The sequence below is a fragment of the Pantherophis guttatus genome, chromosome 1 (genome assembly GCF_059756535.1).
Source record: "Pantherophis guttatus breed Tessera chromosome 1, ASM5975653v1, whole genome shotgun sequence".
NCBI lineage: Eukaryota > Metazoa > Chordata > Lepidosauria > Squamata > Colubridae > Pantherophis > Pantherophis guttatus.
In genome coordinates, this window is record NC_142063.1 from 209131693 (window position 1) to 209149581 (window position 17889).

Sequence of the window (17889 nt, forward strand, 5' to 3'; positions counted from 1 at the left end):
CCTCCCCCTTTACCCCCAGTATTGCCCGGGTCGGAATTTTGCTTCAGCATGATTCCTTTCCTCGGTAGGCAGAAGGGCGCGTCCCTTTCGTGCATTGAATGAAGAAGGCGATGGCCGGATTATTAAAAATTATAATTTGAAGACCGACAACCACCCGCAAGGCGCCACCTTGGGGAAGGTTGAGGTTATTGAGTACTGTTTCTATACTGGAGAAGGTCTCGATTAAAAAGAAATTTCCCTTTTTTCCCATTTTTTCTGGGCAGGCTAACTCTGCTGCCAAATATTTCTTGTTGATCTATCTGTATGTAGCGCTGAAGGGAGATGGAAACGGGATCCTCACGCCCGTTTCTACTTCCCTACTTAAATTTACGCATAGGTAGCCTGTGATTAAAAAGATCAGAGAGAAGCTGTGGGTGTTGTGTGGCAGAGGAAGGAAAGGAGGGTCTGCCTTTAGTGGAGAAAAACATAGAACTTTTCCATTGTATGTGTTTTGCCATACAGCTTGGGCATTAGCAGGGTGTCAAATTCTCTCGGGTTGTGGAGCTCAGGAGGATTGAATTTATACTTTTTTGTCGTCTGATAATCATAGTCACATAATCATTCTCATCGTTCTCACCTCTCATCTTCCACTTATGACTGTATGACTGTAATATTGTTGCTTGTATCCTTATGATTTATATTGATATTATTTCCTGATTGCTATTTGTACCTTGAGTGTATCATTGAGTGTTGTAGTTTATGATTCTTGATGAACTATCTTTTCTTTTATGTACACTAAGAGCATATGCACCAAGACACATTCCTTGTGTGTCCAATCACACTTGGCCAATAAAAAAATTCTATCATCCTATCATAGGTATTTTCATAAGAATCAAATGAATTATTATTATTATTAGATTTGAGAAGCCGATGGGTGCTGTTCTGAATGGACTTTTAGGATGGCTTGTGTTTACTATGCTGTCCCCCAGTGAATGGAACGCCGGCTTTGCCAACCCTAATTTTAATATTGTAACTTTTAATGCTCCTTGTTTTGAAAGGTATTTTTTTAAACATTTGGTTGGTTGGTTGGTTGGTTGGTTGGTTTAAAATTGCTGTTTTATGATGTTGGAAGCTGCTCCGAGTGGCTTGATAGGGAGATGGGTGGCGTATTAATGTAATAAAAAAAAATAATATTGAGTGATCCCTCTTTTTTAATTGGTTTGCCTCCAGAAATTGTGGGTGCTCCATCACTGGAGGCTTTTTTTTTTTTAAAGAAGAGATTGGATAGCCATTTGTCTGGAATAGTGTAGGGTCTCCTGCTTGAGCAGGGGAATGGATTAGAAGATCTCCAAAATCTCTTCTAACTCTGTTATTCTGTATTCTGATTAGGAAGAAAAAATGGCATAACCTGGAAAGGCAGCTGGCTGACCAGGTTCTGAATTGGGTTACTCATCTAGCAGCCAAGAGTGGCCAGGAATCTGTGAAACTGGTTTAAACAATTTCCCTAATAGCTCCCAAGAGACTCTTCCTTACTGCTGTTTTTTTTTTTTTTTTTACCTCAGCACAATTACCTCAGCAATGTGGTGAGTTTGCTCTCTGAGTCCCACAGAGAGAGAATAGCAATATTGAAAAAGGAGAGCAGTAGCTAACAAGCTTTCTTTTCATGCTTGAGCAGCCAGCTGGTCCTTTTGCATATAGGTAGTCCTCGTTTAGTGACCATAATTGAGACTAGCAACTCATTTTTTAACTGAAGTGGTTGTGAAGTGAAACTGCAACTTTGTGTTTATGATCTTGCTTCAGCTTTCCTTTTGCTTTACAGATCTGTGAAGGTTGTAAACATGTGGATTAATCACAAAGTTAGTTTTTTAATCTGCTAATGGTCACTCTATTAGGCAGTCCCCTAGTGAGGACTTCTTTTATTAGACATAGACTGGGAAATGGTAAAAGGAAGCCAAGCTGAGCCTGTCTCCTTTTCTGGAAGAAATAGCCTCTTCAGTATTTCCACATAGGACAGATAATAAAATAACCTGAAAGGTTGGCTCAGGTTACCCGTAACTTCCATTTTTACAGAAATGTCCTGGGAATGATTCTGGTGAATATTGCACAGCATTAAAATACAGCAACACAACAGACCCTGAACAGTTTACGGAGCAGGATAATGGCTCCTTTTTAGTGCCAAGCTATCAGAACAACAACTCGTATAGGAAAGATGTCCTTGACATTTTAAGCATGTTCTAGTGGTAAGCTTTTTCTTTTTGGCTCGAGGGTTATCCTTCCAGTCCATCTTTTATTACTTTTTTTTCTCATTGGAATTTCATGATTCTCTTGTGGAGTTTAGCCTCCCAGCAATTTTAAGGATCTCCATCTTTTTACAGGTCAAAAACAGTTTTCACCCTTTTATAATTCAAAAATAGAATCCAAGTCAGGAACTTGGAGAATTCCAAAAGTTTAGAGACCTTTTTTAGATCTAAAGGAAATGAACGTTGCTCTATAAAACACCCAAAACAAAAACACCTGGAAACAGCCTTTTTATCTCTTGATATGTGTTGATAAAGAATATTAAGGCGGTGTCACTTAACTTTATCAATTTCAATATGTGGGGATTTCAACTGGAGTTGATGTCCACACAACTTAAAAGTTGCTGAAGTTAAGAAACACTGTATTAGAGTATCAGATCCTCTGGGACTGGTTCCAGATTTGAGGGCCTTGAAAATGAATTGGAATTTTCCTTGTGTATCTGGCACTAAACAACCTAGGATTAAACATCCAGATATGTTTGTTTTGTGATGGTTGTTGGGCTGTTAAGATTTAAAATGGTAGCTAATCACAACTATTCCTAGGGCCTGGGTGTTTTTTTTTTAAATTGGGCCTACCACTCAAGCAACTGCATTAAGTCTTGAGATCTCAGCACCAGTCTATGGATATATAATGACACTGTTTTGAGGAACACAGCATGTCACTAGATAAAATAAATGTCTTAAGCCTGAATTTCTAACGTGAACAATTTTTAAGTGTTGGAAGTACCTTCAGGCAGAAGACTGAATAATTTGAAAAGCTTTCTCTACCTGATCATGATACAGGATCTCTGGTTTGAAAAAAAGAGTGTTATGTTGTAAATAACTCCATGATTTATCAGAGACATTTGGATCTACAGTATGTCCTTTGTCTAGTTGATGCTCTCTGTGCAGCCTTGCTTGCACAAATGTTTATATACAGAGAATTTGTTTATAATAACCATAAATGAAATACTTTATGTATTTGGAATGTCTTCACATTTTTTTCATTGGTTTCTAGTTTCTAAAACGGCAAGAAAAAAATTGTCAAACATTTTGTAAAAAGTAGAAACTTCTAAGTTTTCAAATTATTTTCTGTTTTTATTTGTAGTACTTTAACTTTGTAAGTTAATTCTTTCACTGTAATGTGATAAAGAGAAAGTATTAAAAATTTGCCCTTTGTATATGACATAAAAATTCATTTAATTAAACTTAGGTGTAAGAGTTAAGGTGCTGGCCTAGAAACCAGAAGATGGTAAATTCTAGGCCTCCCTTAGGCATGAAACAATTTGGGTGACTTTGGGCAAGTTACTTTTTCTCAGCCCAACCCATCTCATAGGGTGGTGGTTTTGTGGAAAATAGGAGGCAGGAGTATTTGATATGTTTGCTGCCTTGAGATGACCCTTAAAAAAAGTACAATCAAACTCTAATAATAAAATGAATGTAAGGTCATTTTGGATAAAAAAATTTTTTTGGATGTAATTAAAGACATGAATGAGAGCATTTTGATTTGAATTTGATATCAATCCAATCCTAATCATATGTATTAGTAGGTATATTTTACTGATTAGGATAAAAAGCCTAACTATATAGAGAATTTCTTGATTATAATAATATTACATCTACAGTACTAAACTATTGTTATTTTCTAAAGTGTATAGTTTACTTGATGATGATTCAGAAACTAGTCCAATAGTATACAATTTGACAATTTATATTAATATAATTATTGCTTAATAACAAATTTTAATACATCCAAATCTTAATAAGATTTTTAATAAAAATCTTAAGATTTAGATCTTAAACTTAATTGTTTAAAAGAGAAAATAGAAGTCCATCATTATATAATATGCACATTGTTAATGTACATTACATTTTACTTTGTTATTTATGTTTTTACCTAGTACCAAAAGGAAAGTACTATAAACCTAGGAGTGAATGAAGTTCCAGATCAGAACAGCCATTCAATAACCACTTGACTTCAAGGTTGCCAAGCGTTGTACCAAGCACTCATTAATCTGGAAAGGAGTAAGAAAGAAGCTAGCTCTTAAACCCCTGAGGGCATAATTGTCATTTTATCTGGCTGTGGATGATTACTGTTGTATATGATTTGCATTCTAGTCTACAATACTGACTCTAATTTAACTGAACCGAGCAGAGAGTCTACTGCCTAGTTAAACTGAATAATCAAGTGAAGTTGTAAAGTAGCAAGAGACCTGGGATTTATTGATGCGTTCTGATTTGTAGTTGCACCTCTCTGGTGAGGACATTCAGAAGTAGGGCAGGTCTCATTAAAGAGACCTGTTCTCAGATAGCCACTCACTGTAGTTCAGCAAAGAAAGGCACCCAAAACATACCTTTGAAAGATGACATTAAATTCTGGTAGGAAAATACAGATTCATTTAGAATGCTAATGCACTAATTTCTTGTGTCAGTTTTTAACATTCCAGAACAGAACTTCCACATATTATTTTTGACAATACATCATGGAAGACTCTAGTTTAAAAACAGTTTTAGCTACACCAGAAGAAACAGAAGAACCATATCCAAAGAAATTTAAAATTGATAGCAATCAAGTGATCTTTGAGAAGGGGCAGCAGCAGTTATTTGAAAAATGCAGTGAAGATAAAAAATCAGCAAACAAATTTCTCTGTTTTCCTAAAATATTATGGAATTTTAGTCAGCATAATTTGGAGTTACGAGAGAAAAGCAGTACAAATTTAAAAACCAATATAAGACAACATGCAAATTTCAAGATGTATATGAATGCCAATTTACAATCCAGATTGTTAGAAAATATTCCTTACATTGAAAAATGGCATCCTAATAGTTGTACCAGGAATGGTAGTTGCAAGTTAAAGAAAAATAATTCAGATTTCATAAAACTTGAATCTTTGGTCTCATATGCAAAAGAAAGTGAAACAGCAACAAAGACTGCTAATATGTCAAAGACAAATGAATGGCCAAGAGGTATAATTTTTTATATTATCTTGGCAGAAAAGTTTATTGCAAGAATAGAATCTTTATTTGGAGATGTGCCAGAATTTCAAAATAAAGAAAAGGACCCAGGTTGTTGTCGTGTGTGTAAAATGTTACGGTCAGAAGAACAACATCTTATTTCAAAACCAGTTAGAAGTGATGAAAATAGTGATGATGAAGTCTTAAAGTTCTGTTTGCCATTTAAGTATTTTATGAATGGAAAAAAGTCAGACTTTGAATCTTTGAACTATGAGTATAACAATATTTTATATAAGAACAGTGATATTCTATCCTACAAAAAACAAAAAAGATTTTCTGGAAAGAAGAATTTCAGAAGAAACAAAATATTTCGGCACACATATACACTTTATTCAAAAAAATGTGGAATAAATCTTAAATTAACAAAAGGTATTGCTTTTGAGCTGTTTTTACAAAGTAAAGGAACATATCGTTATAGTACTGTAACAGAAAATGGTATTCCAGTACTCCAGTACATAAGTCAAATTAATCAACAACAAACAGAAAAATCTAATGAAGAAGACACAAAAGAATGGCTCTTATGTCCTACAGATATTAGGGAAGATGATATATTTTCAATGCTTTGCTATGGAAAAAAACAAACAAGCCAAATAATACTTTCTAATAATCAAAATATCCAAAGTAAAAAATGCAATATTATTTTATGGGAAAGAATATTCCTGAAACAATTCCTGTATATTCCTGAAACAATCTATAATTTGGCAGATAGTTTTAGATTATTAAATTATCTGATTTTAATTCCAATCATACTTAAAAAGTCAAAAGCTAAAGATTTTAAACTTGAAATAGTTACAGTGGAACCATTTATTCAAAACAAATATAGAAAAAGCAATCAAACCAGTGGTTTTTCTTCTAAAAAATTTAAACATTCTTATTTTGTTTTAAGAGCACATAACAAATGGGAAAAAAGAATATTTAGAAATAGTATTAATTGTACAAATAACAAATATGTCCCAAAATATATAGAAACAGATAGTAAAGAAAGAATGAATAAAACACAATATAATAATCATAAACATAACCAAAATAATTCATGTGATTTTGTTGATAGAAAATCTCATCTTGATACATATACAAAAATTTCCCTCAGTTCTTATTCAGAGGAAATAGAACACATTTCAGTCCTGGGAGAGGTAATAATTACTGATGAAAAATATAGCAAACGATGCATAACTGCTGACAAAGGATTCACTAGAAATCATTCTGAAACGTTAACTTATATTTGTGCGCCACTCAAGTTATGTGCAAATGATAGTTGTCTTTTAAAACAAGAAAGAAAAAGTAAGACATACCAATATTTCAAAGACAGGCAATGGCTAAAACACAAAATTAATGGTAAATTTTTCCCAATTTCCAAAAGACTTTTTAAACATTCCTTACATGTTAATCAATATTTTACTCCCGACATGTTTCATAAACTTTGTCTAACCCAAAATATGGCGATCAGTGTAGAAACAAAGCAGAGTAAAACTTCCCTGTATGGAAAAAGGTGCTTTGGATTTGAAAAAATTAAGAGTGTTTTACAATACCAATATCAAACTACATGGATTTCAAATGTTTTTAAGGCACCCAAAACTAATGCAATGGAAAATAAGAACTTTTTGGGTAGTTACAATATTTTGTTCAGTGGCACAATTATGTCAGAAATACTATGTATAAACCAAACTGCTGAGGATGTAAATAAGACAAAATGTGCCATTGCTGAGAAGAACTATGTAAACAAAAGAAATCAGTCTCAGAATTTATGTGAGCTAGATTTCAAAGAGGAATGTGCAAAGTCTGTTAATTCTGTGGACAAATTAACAGCCTCATGTTCCACAAAACAAAAAGGTTTTGAAGATTCAAGAGAAGGGCATTTTTCTTCAGAAACTAACAGAAGAGATCAATTTAAGTTAGTATTGGAAGAGCTTCATATGTTCAATGAAATTAGTAAGGAAAATGAAAATAGCCTGTCACAAACAGAAGTAAATATTCTTGAGAAAGAATCTCATGTACTAAATTGTTCTGACAACATACCAGATCAAGTTAACAGAAATATTAATCCAGTCATTTCCACAACTGATATTACTATGAGTTGCACTTCTGGGATAAAGCAAAATAGCTACAAAAATAGTTTATTTAAGCAGAACATACAATTTGGAGAGCAGGAGATACCCCACAGTTCAAATCTATCAGGTGAAGAATTGTTCTGTTCATCTTCTGAAAGTAAGTAAATTATTTCCAAATATATGCAAGTCAGATGATTTTATGTAATAGTACTAGGTTTGCACTATAAAAAAGATGCACAGTCTCTTTCAAATCTAAATAATTGTTAAAATATATGTGAAGACATTGGTAGTAGTAGCTTTAATTTTGGATTGACAATGGGTGCTATTCTTGATTAGTAACAGAAACATTGGGATATTGAATGATGATAGTAACGTTTTCCACAAAACAACACTATACTGGAAGCATTCTAAATATTAAATTGCAGCTGCATTTAGCTGCATGGTGCTGTTAGATCACATTGGCAGAAAAAGAAAAAAGGGGACCCAGTGCATTTATTTATTTAGCATATGGTTGGTCACACACAGTATTAAAACACTTCATTTTTACAAGTTAAAAACAATTAAAACAATAAAAAAACAGTAAGAAAACCTAAAAGGAAAACAGAAATAACATTTCAAAGTTTAATGTCGAGTTTGGAGATCCAGTCAGTAGCTGCCGTTGTTATGCAGAGGAAGTCCCTAGAATCTCCTGGATACCTTCTGTTAGGGCATTCCCTCACTATATGCTGGATAGTCTGTCGAGGGGCCCCACAATCACATTGTGCTGAAGGTGTCTTTCCCCATTTATACAGGGAGTCAGCACACACTCCATGAGTTGTTCTAATTCTATTATATGTCACCCATATGTGTCGGGGTAGGCTAAATCCTGGAGGTATACTACTAGGACTGATATGCTCGGAGACATCTTGGGGGGAACAGCTATTCCACGCCTCCATCCACTTTTGTGTGGTGTTCTGATGATCGGCCATCAACTTACGCACTGTCAAGATTGGTGGATTTCTTGACTTTAATCGGCATCTTAAGAGATCAGGAATGTATCCATGTATGGGTAGAGAGGAATTTAACAGGATCTTACTATACTCCCGAATGAGAACTTCTTGTCGTCGTAAGTGCGGGGGGAGTGCAAACCATTAGTATAAGTCATGCTTGGCACATTAATTTGTAGTATGTGATCAGGTTTGGTAAGAGCTAATACATCAACACTTATAGTGGAAAAGATGTAATAAAGCATCAGGTTTTTTTTTTAGTGTACTTACTATATTTTAGATTAAACGTATTGAGTATATAATGTATGAAGTCTATATTATATATTTATCAAGTGAGGAAATATTTTACTACATAGTTGCTACATTGTAGACCTAGCGTATAGTATATAGTAAAGTTAAAATTGATGTATTAATAACTATAATGCTTATTGTGAATTTGATTTTCTAATTTAAGAATGTGCTCATCGTAAACAACCTTTCTCTTGGAAACCTGCGTTCGTATCTCAAACATTCATGAAAGAAGGAAGCTGTAATTTAACATCAGAAAGAGGTAAATTATGCCTTATAATAATTTAGCATTTAAAGGTTTTCACTTTTATATATTTATATTTAAATTTAAATTTAATTTATGCAGTAATTTTTTTTTTTAATTTATGTGAATTCATGGTTGATTTGTTGGATTCTGAGCTTTGAATTCAAACACTTTAATATGAATATCATTTTAACTCAAACAGCATTTTACTAAAACTAAAAATACCAATGTCTAAAAGATGGTAAAAACACTCTTGAATCAAGTTCAAATCTTGTGACACTTCATATACTGTCCTATTTAGTTTTCTTTTTTAAAACTACATGAATGGTTTGCTGTAACCTTGTGGGATTGTATGAGAAGAGCCATGTTAGTCTATGGCAACAAAAATTCAGGGATTTAGGTAGATTGATTAATTATATTAAAAGGCATAAACTTTTATGAGTCAAGCTCACTTCATCAGATACAAAGAATGGCTGGACTGATATATAATTTAAACTGTTCTGTAGTTTTACAATGATATCAAAGGATATGTTGTATAGATAGGTCTAGGCCCGTGATGGTGAACCTACAGCATTCGTACTGGAAGAGGCACGCAGAGCCATCTCTCTGACCATGCAAGCCATCGCCCTTTGCTTTTCCGGGTTCCGGTGTGCAGGCATGCTGGTTTTCATGCCATGCACATGCGTACGCTGGGAAGATGATCTTCTGGTTTCTGGTGTGTGCATGTGCACCGGCCAGATGGTCTTCAAGCGCACATGCGCACCAGAAACTGGAAGACCAGGTGGCTGGTGTGTATGTGCATGCCGGAAACCGGAAGATCATCTTCCCGGCGCACATATGTGCCCAGGGCAGCTGCCCTTCTGGTTTCCGGCACATGCACATGCGTGCCCCCACCCCCACCCCGCTATGGCACTTGGTGCCCAAAAGGTTCACCAACACTGGTCTAGGCTGTGGTTGTTGGGGGTTAGAAGATGTTGAATTCATGATGGAATTTGAAGAGGGATTAATTTTGATGCATTCAGATTATGAAAATGCCATCAGTGAAACCCAAGTAAAGGAGAGCCTTTGAGAGCTTTGTTCTAGGTCATTGATGAAGATGTTAGTATATTGAGGAGCCATTTGTATACCCATGGCTTTGCCACTGATTTGCAGGTACATATTATGGCAAAGAGTACAAAGTTACAGTCTAGTAACAAAGTGTGCCATTTGGGATTAGTATTTATGTTCTTGTTTGCTTGAAGTCCACATTTTTTTGGGAGGGGAATGTTGATACAGGTCTCGACTGCTATAATAGTTGAAATATTCTTGCTCGGGAGATTGCCCATGGAGTTCATTATTTTTTTAGAAATTTATTGTCTTATAAAAATAAAATATAAAACAGTAAAACTAATAAACAAAATGAAACAAAACAGAAACATACATTCAACCCTAACAGCTACAACTACTACTACAACAAAAAATAGTGTTCAATTAAATTTAACACTTAACATGTAGGAGACACCCTGGCTGGCTGCCGAAAGAAAAGAAAAATCAATAAATTCTCCTCTCCATGGAGTTCAATTTTCTTAGGAAGTCTGTGATCTTTTATGTAGCTGGGATGACAGATTATATTGTCTATAATCCTGAGGTTTTCTGGTGATTTCTCATTCAGCCCACTAACAAAACTAAAATGTTTATATTTTATTTTCTTCAGAGTAATCAAAGTAGCTAGGTGTACCATATTCTGTGAATCAAATGAAAAATAAATTTACAAAAATGAAGTTGGAGGAAAATTGAAATTAATATAATTGCCCACCTGAAGCATAATTTTGATAGCTAAATTTTATTACATATACTTACGTGTTCTAGAATACTTTTTTCCATAGTTTCTTTGCTCCTCAAGTTTATGCTAGTGTAATCACTAGACTTAGTTGTAACCAACAGCTTCCATCTCTCACTAGAACTCCTTCTCTATGCATCTATATATAAGATATTTTTAAAAGGAAGACAAAATCTAATACAAGTAATATAACGTGAGAAAAAGAAAAGAAATCAAGATAATGATGTAGTATAAATTTCAATACTTTCAACCACATATTTTTCCATTGTTTCATCTGTGTGTTATAAATAAAAAATTTAGCCTACTTTATCACACATACTTTCATTTGTTCTCTTCCAAATGTCAATAAAAGTTTATACTTTTAGTAATTACATGTTCATTATTTGACATAATTCAGTTTTTAAAAACTCTGAAAAAGAAAACCATTGATAACATATCCACAGAGCTCCTGGGGATAGAAAGACCCTCCAGATCATATGCAGAGGACAGGGGGAAAATGCAGGATGAAAAAGACTTTCATTCATTTTGTTCATTCATTCATTTTGTTTGTTACCTTTGTAGCAAAGCAAAAAAACTGATCACATACAATATATAATTTTCATTCAGTATTATTTCTTGTAAAGTAGCCTGTGGCATTGGCAAGCCAGGAAAACATTTAAGCTTTTTTCTAGATAATTTTTACCTTCCATACTTCTATTTCTAATCATTCCCTTAAACTTGTTTCGAGTGGGGCTGGATAAATTTTGTCGAAGTGTAAAAACAACTTGAGATATAAATTTCATGGAAAACAAGGAAAAACATTTTAAAATTCTACTTCTCCTTTACCTTAGTTGCACCGATAGTTACAATTTCAGTCCAGTGCAACCAGGATATTTTTCCTAATTTATATACAAATAATCTCCTCTCTCCTTTTTATGTCGTGGAACCAGCTGGATTGATAGTTGAGCCAAATCTGATAATAAAATATAACAATATATAGGGAATAGTGTCTGACATACTATATATAGCTCTAACCTGCTCCCTAGCATACTTTAATGTGGCCTGACATAACCATCTATTTTTTTCCCTAAAGGTAAAATTACCCTTCTTTAATGTTAGTTTTAAGATCAAAAGCAACTGCTGAGGCATAGCTAATCATACCATTAGCTAAAATTTAGATTAAAAAAACCCTGTCACTAAGGAAATAGCATTCTGTATGCTATTAAATCTGAGCAAAGGCATATAGCTGATAACAAAATATTTTTAATACACATAGCACTTAACCATGATGACAACCAGTCTCAGCTGTAGCTTTTTCAGTGGATGAAAAATAGCTGAATCTTTGTGGCTTGATAACAGGAAAAATAGAAAATTTTCTCCTAGGTGTGGGAAAAACATACTGTCTCATTTTATTACCTTGATTATCTCCAATTCCTTTGAAAACATAAGCAGAGTTGGACCTGGGAAGCAATTGAATGGGAGTAATTAAGAAATCCAAACGTCAGCCTAGAAGAGGAAAAGTGTTCTTGACTTATGACCACAATTGAGCCCAAAATTTCTGTTGCTAAGTGAGATGTTAATTGAATTTTGCTACCTTTTACAATCTTTCTTGCCACAGTTAAGTGAATCAATGCAGTTAAGTTAGTCACATGGTTGTTAAGTGAATCTGGCTTCCCCATTGACTTTGCTTCTCAGAAGGTTACAAAAGGTGATCACATGACCCTGGGTTACTGCAACCATCATAAATATGAGTCAGTTGCCAAGCGCCTGAATTTTGATCACATGACCCTGGGGATGATGAAATGATTGTGTAAAAAACAACCGTAACTCACTTTTTTCAGTGCCATTGTAACTTCGAACTGTCATTAAATGAACTGTAAGTCGAGGACTACCTGTACTCATTTGCATTTTATCAATAAAACTACAAGGAGTTGTCCACAGTCACTTAGAATTGAACATATTATGAGACAATTAGATCACACCAAAACAGAGAAAGCGAATTCTATAGTGCTCATTTTTACTGTTTCTAAAAGATAAAATGTCATTTTTTTGTAAAGGAAGGCATTCCTATATGTCCCTCCATGTTCTAAATAATTTATCTGAAAAACAGTTATTACTGTGCTTGACTGGGAATGAGAATAGTTACTTCTCTTGTTTTATGTATAAGAGTTGAAACATCAATATTTCCTTTGTTATGGTTGTCATTCTAGAAATTTATTTTGGGTTTTACAAGATCACTGTCAAACTTGTTTGATAAGAGATAATGAAAATACACACAGGATATGGTTTCAAGATGTTGTTTTTTTTAAAATATAGGAAACTGTTTACTCAGTGGAATTATAAGGATACAGCCTCTTAAAACATGTTGCGGTCCTTTAAGAGTTGGATTGTCAAGGAAAGCTAAACTCAAGCAGCTTCATCCATATTTAAAATAGTTCACTATTAACAGCATATTAAGCAAATATTATTTTTCATTAAATGTTTAAATTAGTTATCACATTCATAATTAAAATATTTCATTATTATTGTAATATATAAACCACTAGTCTATAAATTTACTGTGATTTTAAAATTAACTGCTGGTAAAAGTATTCTATGAAATATACATATAATACTGTCATGTTATAAAACTGAAATGCATAGAAATCTGAGATACATAAATACGCTTAAGTTATTTTCATTTATTAAAGTACCATATCAAAGTATAAAATAGATGTGGTGTCATATCGTATAGCAGTTTAATAAATACCTACCAATAGTCAAGTTGTACATTCATTTGAAAGCATTATGGAATCTTCTGAGCCATATTTATTTAATGGTACTTTTTTTATAATATTCTTAAGATTAAAATGGTTTTTCCTCCATGGATATTTCTGTTAAATATTTAGTCTCTTGTACAAGGGTTCATAAAATGATCCATGTAGCAGTACCTAGGATACACAGAGCTAACACATTGCTGAGAAGAGAGAAAGAAGTGTGTATTCATTCTCCACCTCTTTCTTCTGAACTTCTATCAAAGTTAATGGATGACTAACTATTTATGAAATAGTGTCCTAGGCCATCTAACATATTCTATCATGCTCTAAGTCCAAAGTCTTAGACATGGATGGTTTTTATCCATTATACTCACTTCCTCTGATAAGTTGTTTATGTAATTTTCGAAATGTTTCTCTGCCAAACTTGAGTTAATGTTAATGTATTGCTAATAAAGTTCTATGTATGTATATTTCTAAATTATTAGAGCTAATTGATAAAGCTCTTCAGGTTGGATGAAATCTTATTCTGGCATTTATTAACTGAAAGCAAGATTTCATTTTAGCTATATTTTTCAACCATTCTCTTATTTTATAAGAATTAAAACATTTCTATCTTCAACTTTGTTAGTTTTGTGCTTTATTGTAATTTTTTATTATTTACTTTGGGGTTAATGATGTATGACAAAGAAGGCAATGGAACAAAATGTTAACAGCATAGTTTCAATGCCTCAATGCCTATATTAAGGACCAAATGTTTAGTTGTGTGGTTCATTTTATTTAAATTATTAAATAAAATTTGTCAGAGGCAACAAATTTAAAAAAACCTCATGTCAACATTTCCATAATATTTCATTCTTTTTACCCTTTCAGCTGTGGCAAATTCCATAAACTTAGTAAATATCTTCTTTCTACCTAGAATTGTCTCCAAAATATTCAACTTTTTTTTATTAATAATCCCATGAATCAGATCTGTAAAATTAGTTCTATGATCTAAAATAAAAAAAATTCAGCTGGACCTAAATAAAAAAATATATATTTAGTATGAATGAGAGAAATAGTTGTTTAGTTAAAATTATTTATCTGTATGTTCTGAAGTAACTCTTATTAAAACTTACTGAGAGTTAAACAATACACATTTAGTTGAAAGAAATAAACTTTATTTGGCTTGCTTCAGGTTTTTCCTTTAACTATAGAAACTTAATAATTATAACCCAATCAAAACATGTAGTTAATAGAAAACTTATGAGTTAAATAAATGCCTGCATTAAACTCTGTAAGATGTTCATGTGATTTCTGAATTACAATCATTCAACATAAAAATGTTAGTGTTCTAAAATAACTTTTGTAAGATTTGAATTAGTTATTACATTAATTTGATATTGGATGAAACTATATACCGAAATAAAGTTGTCAGTATTCATTATAGATATTTGTTGTGAGTCTAGTGTTTAAAATTTTTGAAATGTATTCATTTTATTCAGACAGATTGCCTCACCTCTGAAAATGAGGTCACTAAATAGAGTTGTTTATTATGAAAGTGAAAGTTAAATAAGTATTTTTTTAAAAAAACAGTTCTCTTCATCTTGCCTCCTAAAAAGAAGCATTTTATTAATAGATGCTTAAAATTATATGCTTCCCATATAATCACACATGACCAATGTTAGTTAGAAAATTGGATTAGGCAATATCACTGCCCTGAGTCTCCGGAGAAAGGCGGCATATAAATTGGACTAAATAAATAAATAAATCACACCAGCTGCATTAGACAAATGTGATAGTAGGCTATTTTTGAATTACTGGACCTTGGCAGTACGGTTCTTTTCAATCTGAATAGAATTACCATAACAACATTCTTTTTGAAGCAGAAGAATAAAACTGTCCCTAAAATCCCTGTGCATAGCATTCATATTGTAGCTCATGTTTCCCCATTAAATCTTTTGACAGAAACTTTGAGTATAGATTTAGGGTATCAATAAGAGAAGGGCACATAACATAGAGACTTGTGGAGAATGCCTTTTTTCTCCCATTTCTAATGAGAAAAAAACTTTAGCAAACATGTTCCTTTCAGGAATTCCCAAACTGTCTTGCTGATAACTTTCTTCCTAAGACAATGGAGAAGTAGCAGCTCATATCAAATTGAGCTGCTATCCTCGATTTGATATGAGCCAACGGGAAAGACTTAGTTGAAGAGTGAAGTAGGAATAATAAGGGACGTGACTATGCACGTGAGAAAAAAAGTGGGAAAAAAAAGATGCGAGGGTTATTGATGTTAAATAAAACTGAATCTGAGTACAGTCAACATACTTTTTAAACATGCCTTTTAATGAACTCACAGCAGTGATAACCAGACTTACTTGTTAGATATACTGTATATCCTAGCTTTTCTCCAAGAACGCAAGGTAAGTACTGTATGCAGTATTTCTTCCTCCAATTTTTCCAACAAGAACTCCCTCAGGGCTGAAGATAAAATTGAACCAGATTTTTCCTAGATCAACAGTACTCATTCCAAGCCATGAGCCACTTGTAGGGAAAGGTACACAGGATATTGGGAATTCTTAAATAAGAAGATACATAGGGACAATTACAAACAATTCCATATGGAGGCCAGCTGATTAAGCTACACAAAAAGCTTAATGAAGAATTAGAAATCAAATAACTGAAGATGCATAAAGAAGTTTGAAAGTAGTTCATGTCATCAAAGAAGAATATGGACAGTTTGCCTGGCAACTGTTCAAATGAATACAGATTGGTGAAGTACAATATTCTATATACAGTTAAAAAAAAGCTGCTTTTTGATATGTTAAAGGAAAAGATAAGAATTGGTATAGCATCTTCTCAATCAAGAAGCAAAATGCAAAGAAAAGAATAGGTTTTTTTAGATTCAGATTTCAACAAAGAAGTATGTATTCTAGGAAATGGCAAAGATCAGAATCAATCTTTCGTTCTGAAAAGGTTTCACTCTCCAGAGCCAGCTGAATTGCATTCTAGAGTATTGAATAGACTAAGAAGTGATGGTCTGACCATAGTTTCCAGTTCATAGAAAGTAATAGTTCCACTTTATTCTGCTTTGGTCAGAATTTTTGAATATTTTGCCCAACTCGGCACCACACTTTTAAGAAGGATTCAGACAAACAGATTCAGAGGCGGAGAAATGAGTTAACTTTTATAGGGAAAAACTGAAGACTCAAGAATTATTATTAAATAAAGGAAACAAAATATCAGATAAAGGTTATTTTGGAAGGCTAAATAATATTGCCATTGTGATGTCATTATATGATTTCCACTTTGTGAGTAGAAACATCAGATGTTTATACTGAATATATTAGTCATTTTTGATTAAAGTAAGAACATAATGGGAATTACAGGTAGTTCTTGCTTTAAAAACACCCAGTTTAGAGACTGAAGTTATGATAGTCCTGGAAAAGTAATTTTAGGACTGGTCTTTGCACTTGCCACTGTTGCAGGGTCCTGAAGTACATGATTGAGATTTGGGTGCATTGTAACTGAGAGGTGTTTACAACCATCACAGCATCCTGCAATCACATTATCACCATTTGCACACTTGATAGTTAGCTTCAGACAAGTAGAGTCACCAGAGAAGCGACTAGTAAAATTGCAAGTTGTAGTCATGTGATGTCTCACTTAATGAATTGGGCTAATTCATTTAATGAATACAGTGGAAATTAGGTAAGTCCATTGCTATCATGTGATGTCTTGCTTAATTACTATATTGCTTAGCAAAGGACACGCCAATCCCAGTTGTGGTAGTTAAACAAAGACTACCTGTAGTCAAAAAATTGTTTAAGGGGAGGGCTCCATTTGTGTGCAAATGCATTGTTCTGGCTGTTTCCATTCTGGAATAATAAATGTTCAATAACTATTTTGGTACAGATGCAGTAAATTGATCAATAATCCTTCACACACCAGCATGGAAAAGAGCATAGATCTAGTATCGGCATTTTGAAGTATTCATTTTCTTACATTGATTCATTTTTGTGGCATCAAATTTGAGATGACCATGTAATGGGATTCGTTTGCTTCCTACTGAAGCTAGAAATGTAATGTGACATTATTCTGAAATCAACAAAAAAAAATCATTTTGGATTAGTCTAAAGCACTCAGCTGTTTCATTTTCTTAGCCCAAATTGCCAAAGCACTTTTACTATCTGTACTATAGAACTACACTTTTACTCACACATATCATATGCTTCATGGTGCTTGCCATTCTTTTTCAATCTACTAGAACAGGGCTGTCAAATGCTCAGTCTGCAGGCCGGATGCGTCACGCTCTGGCCATGCCCACGCCTGGTTTAGCGGAGGGGAAAAAAGTCCCGATGCGTCACATGATGACGACGTGATGACATGAGTTTGACACCCCTGTACTAGAAGCTGCTACCTCTTAGTTTATCTCCCAATGAGGAGCTGCCTCATGAGAACAAGGTTTTCACCCCAGAGTGATTATAACTTGGATAATAAAGATGCCTTAAACCAACCTTGAA

The 17889-nt window shown here is 33.5% G+C and overlaps 1 protein-coding gene across 1 annotated transcript; it reads left to right on the top strand.

Moving 5' to 3' along the window:
• The first annotated feature begins 1237 nt into the window (after positions 1-1237).
• RAD51AP2 (RAD51 associated protein 2) lies at positions 1238-14815 on the top strand. The gene is made up of 4 exons (XM_087882367.1): positions 1238-2219; positions 4157-7475; positions 8759-8854; positions 12951-14815. Exons 2-4 carry the CDS (start codon positions 4739-4741, stop codon positions 13067-13069), a joined length of 2952 nt encoding a protein of 983 aa, XP_087738493.1. The 5' UTR covers positions 1238-2219; positions 4157-4738; the 3' UTR covers positions 13070-14815.
• The last annotated feature ends 3074 nt before the right edge of the window (positions 14816-17889 follow it).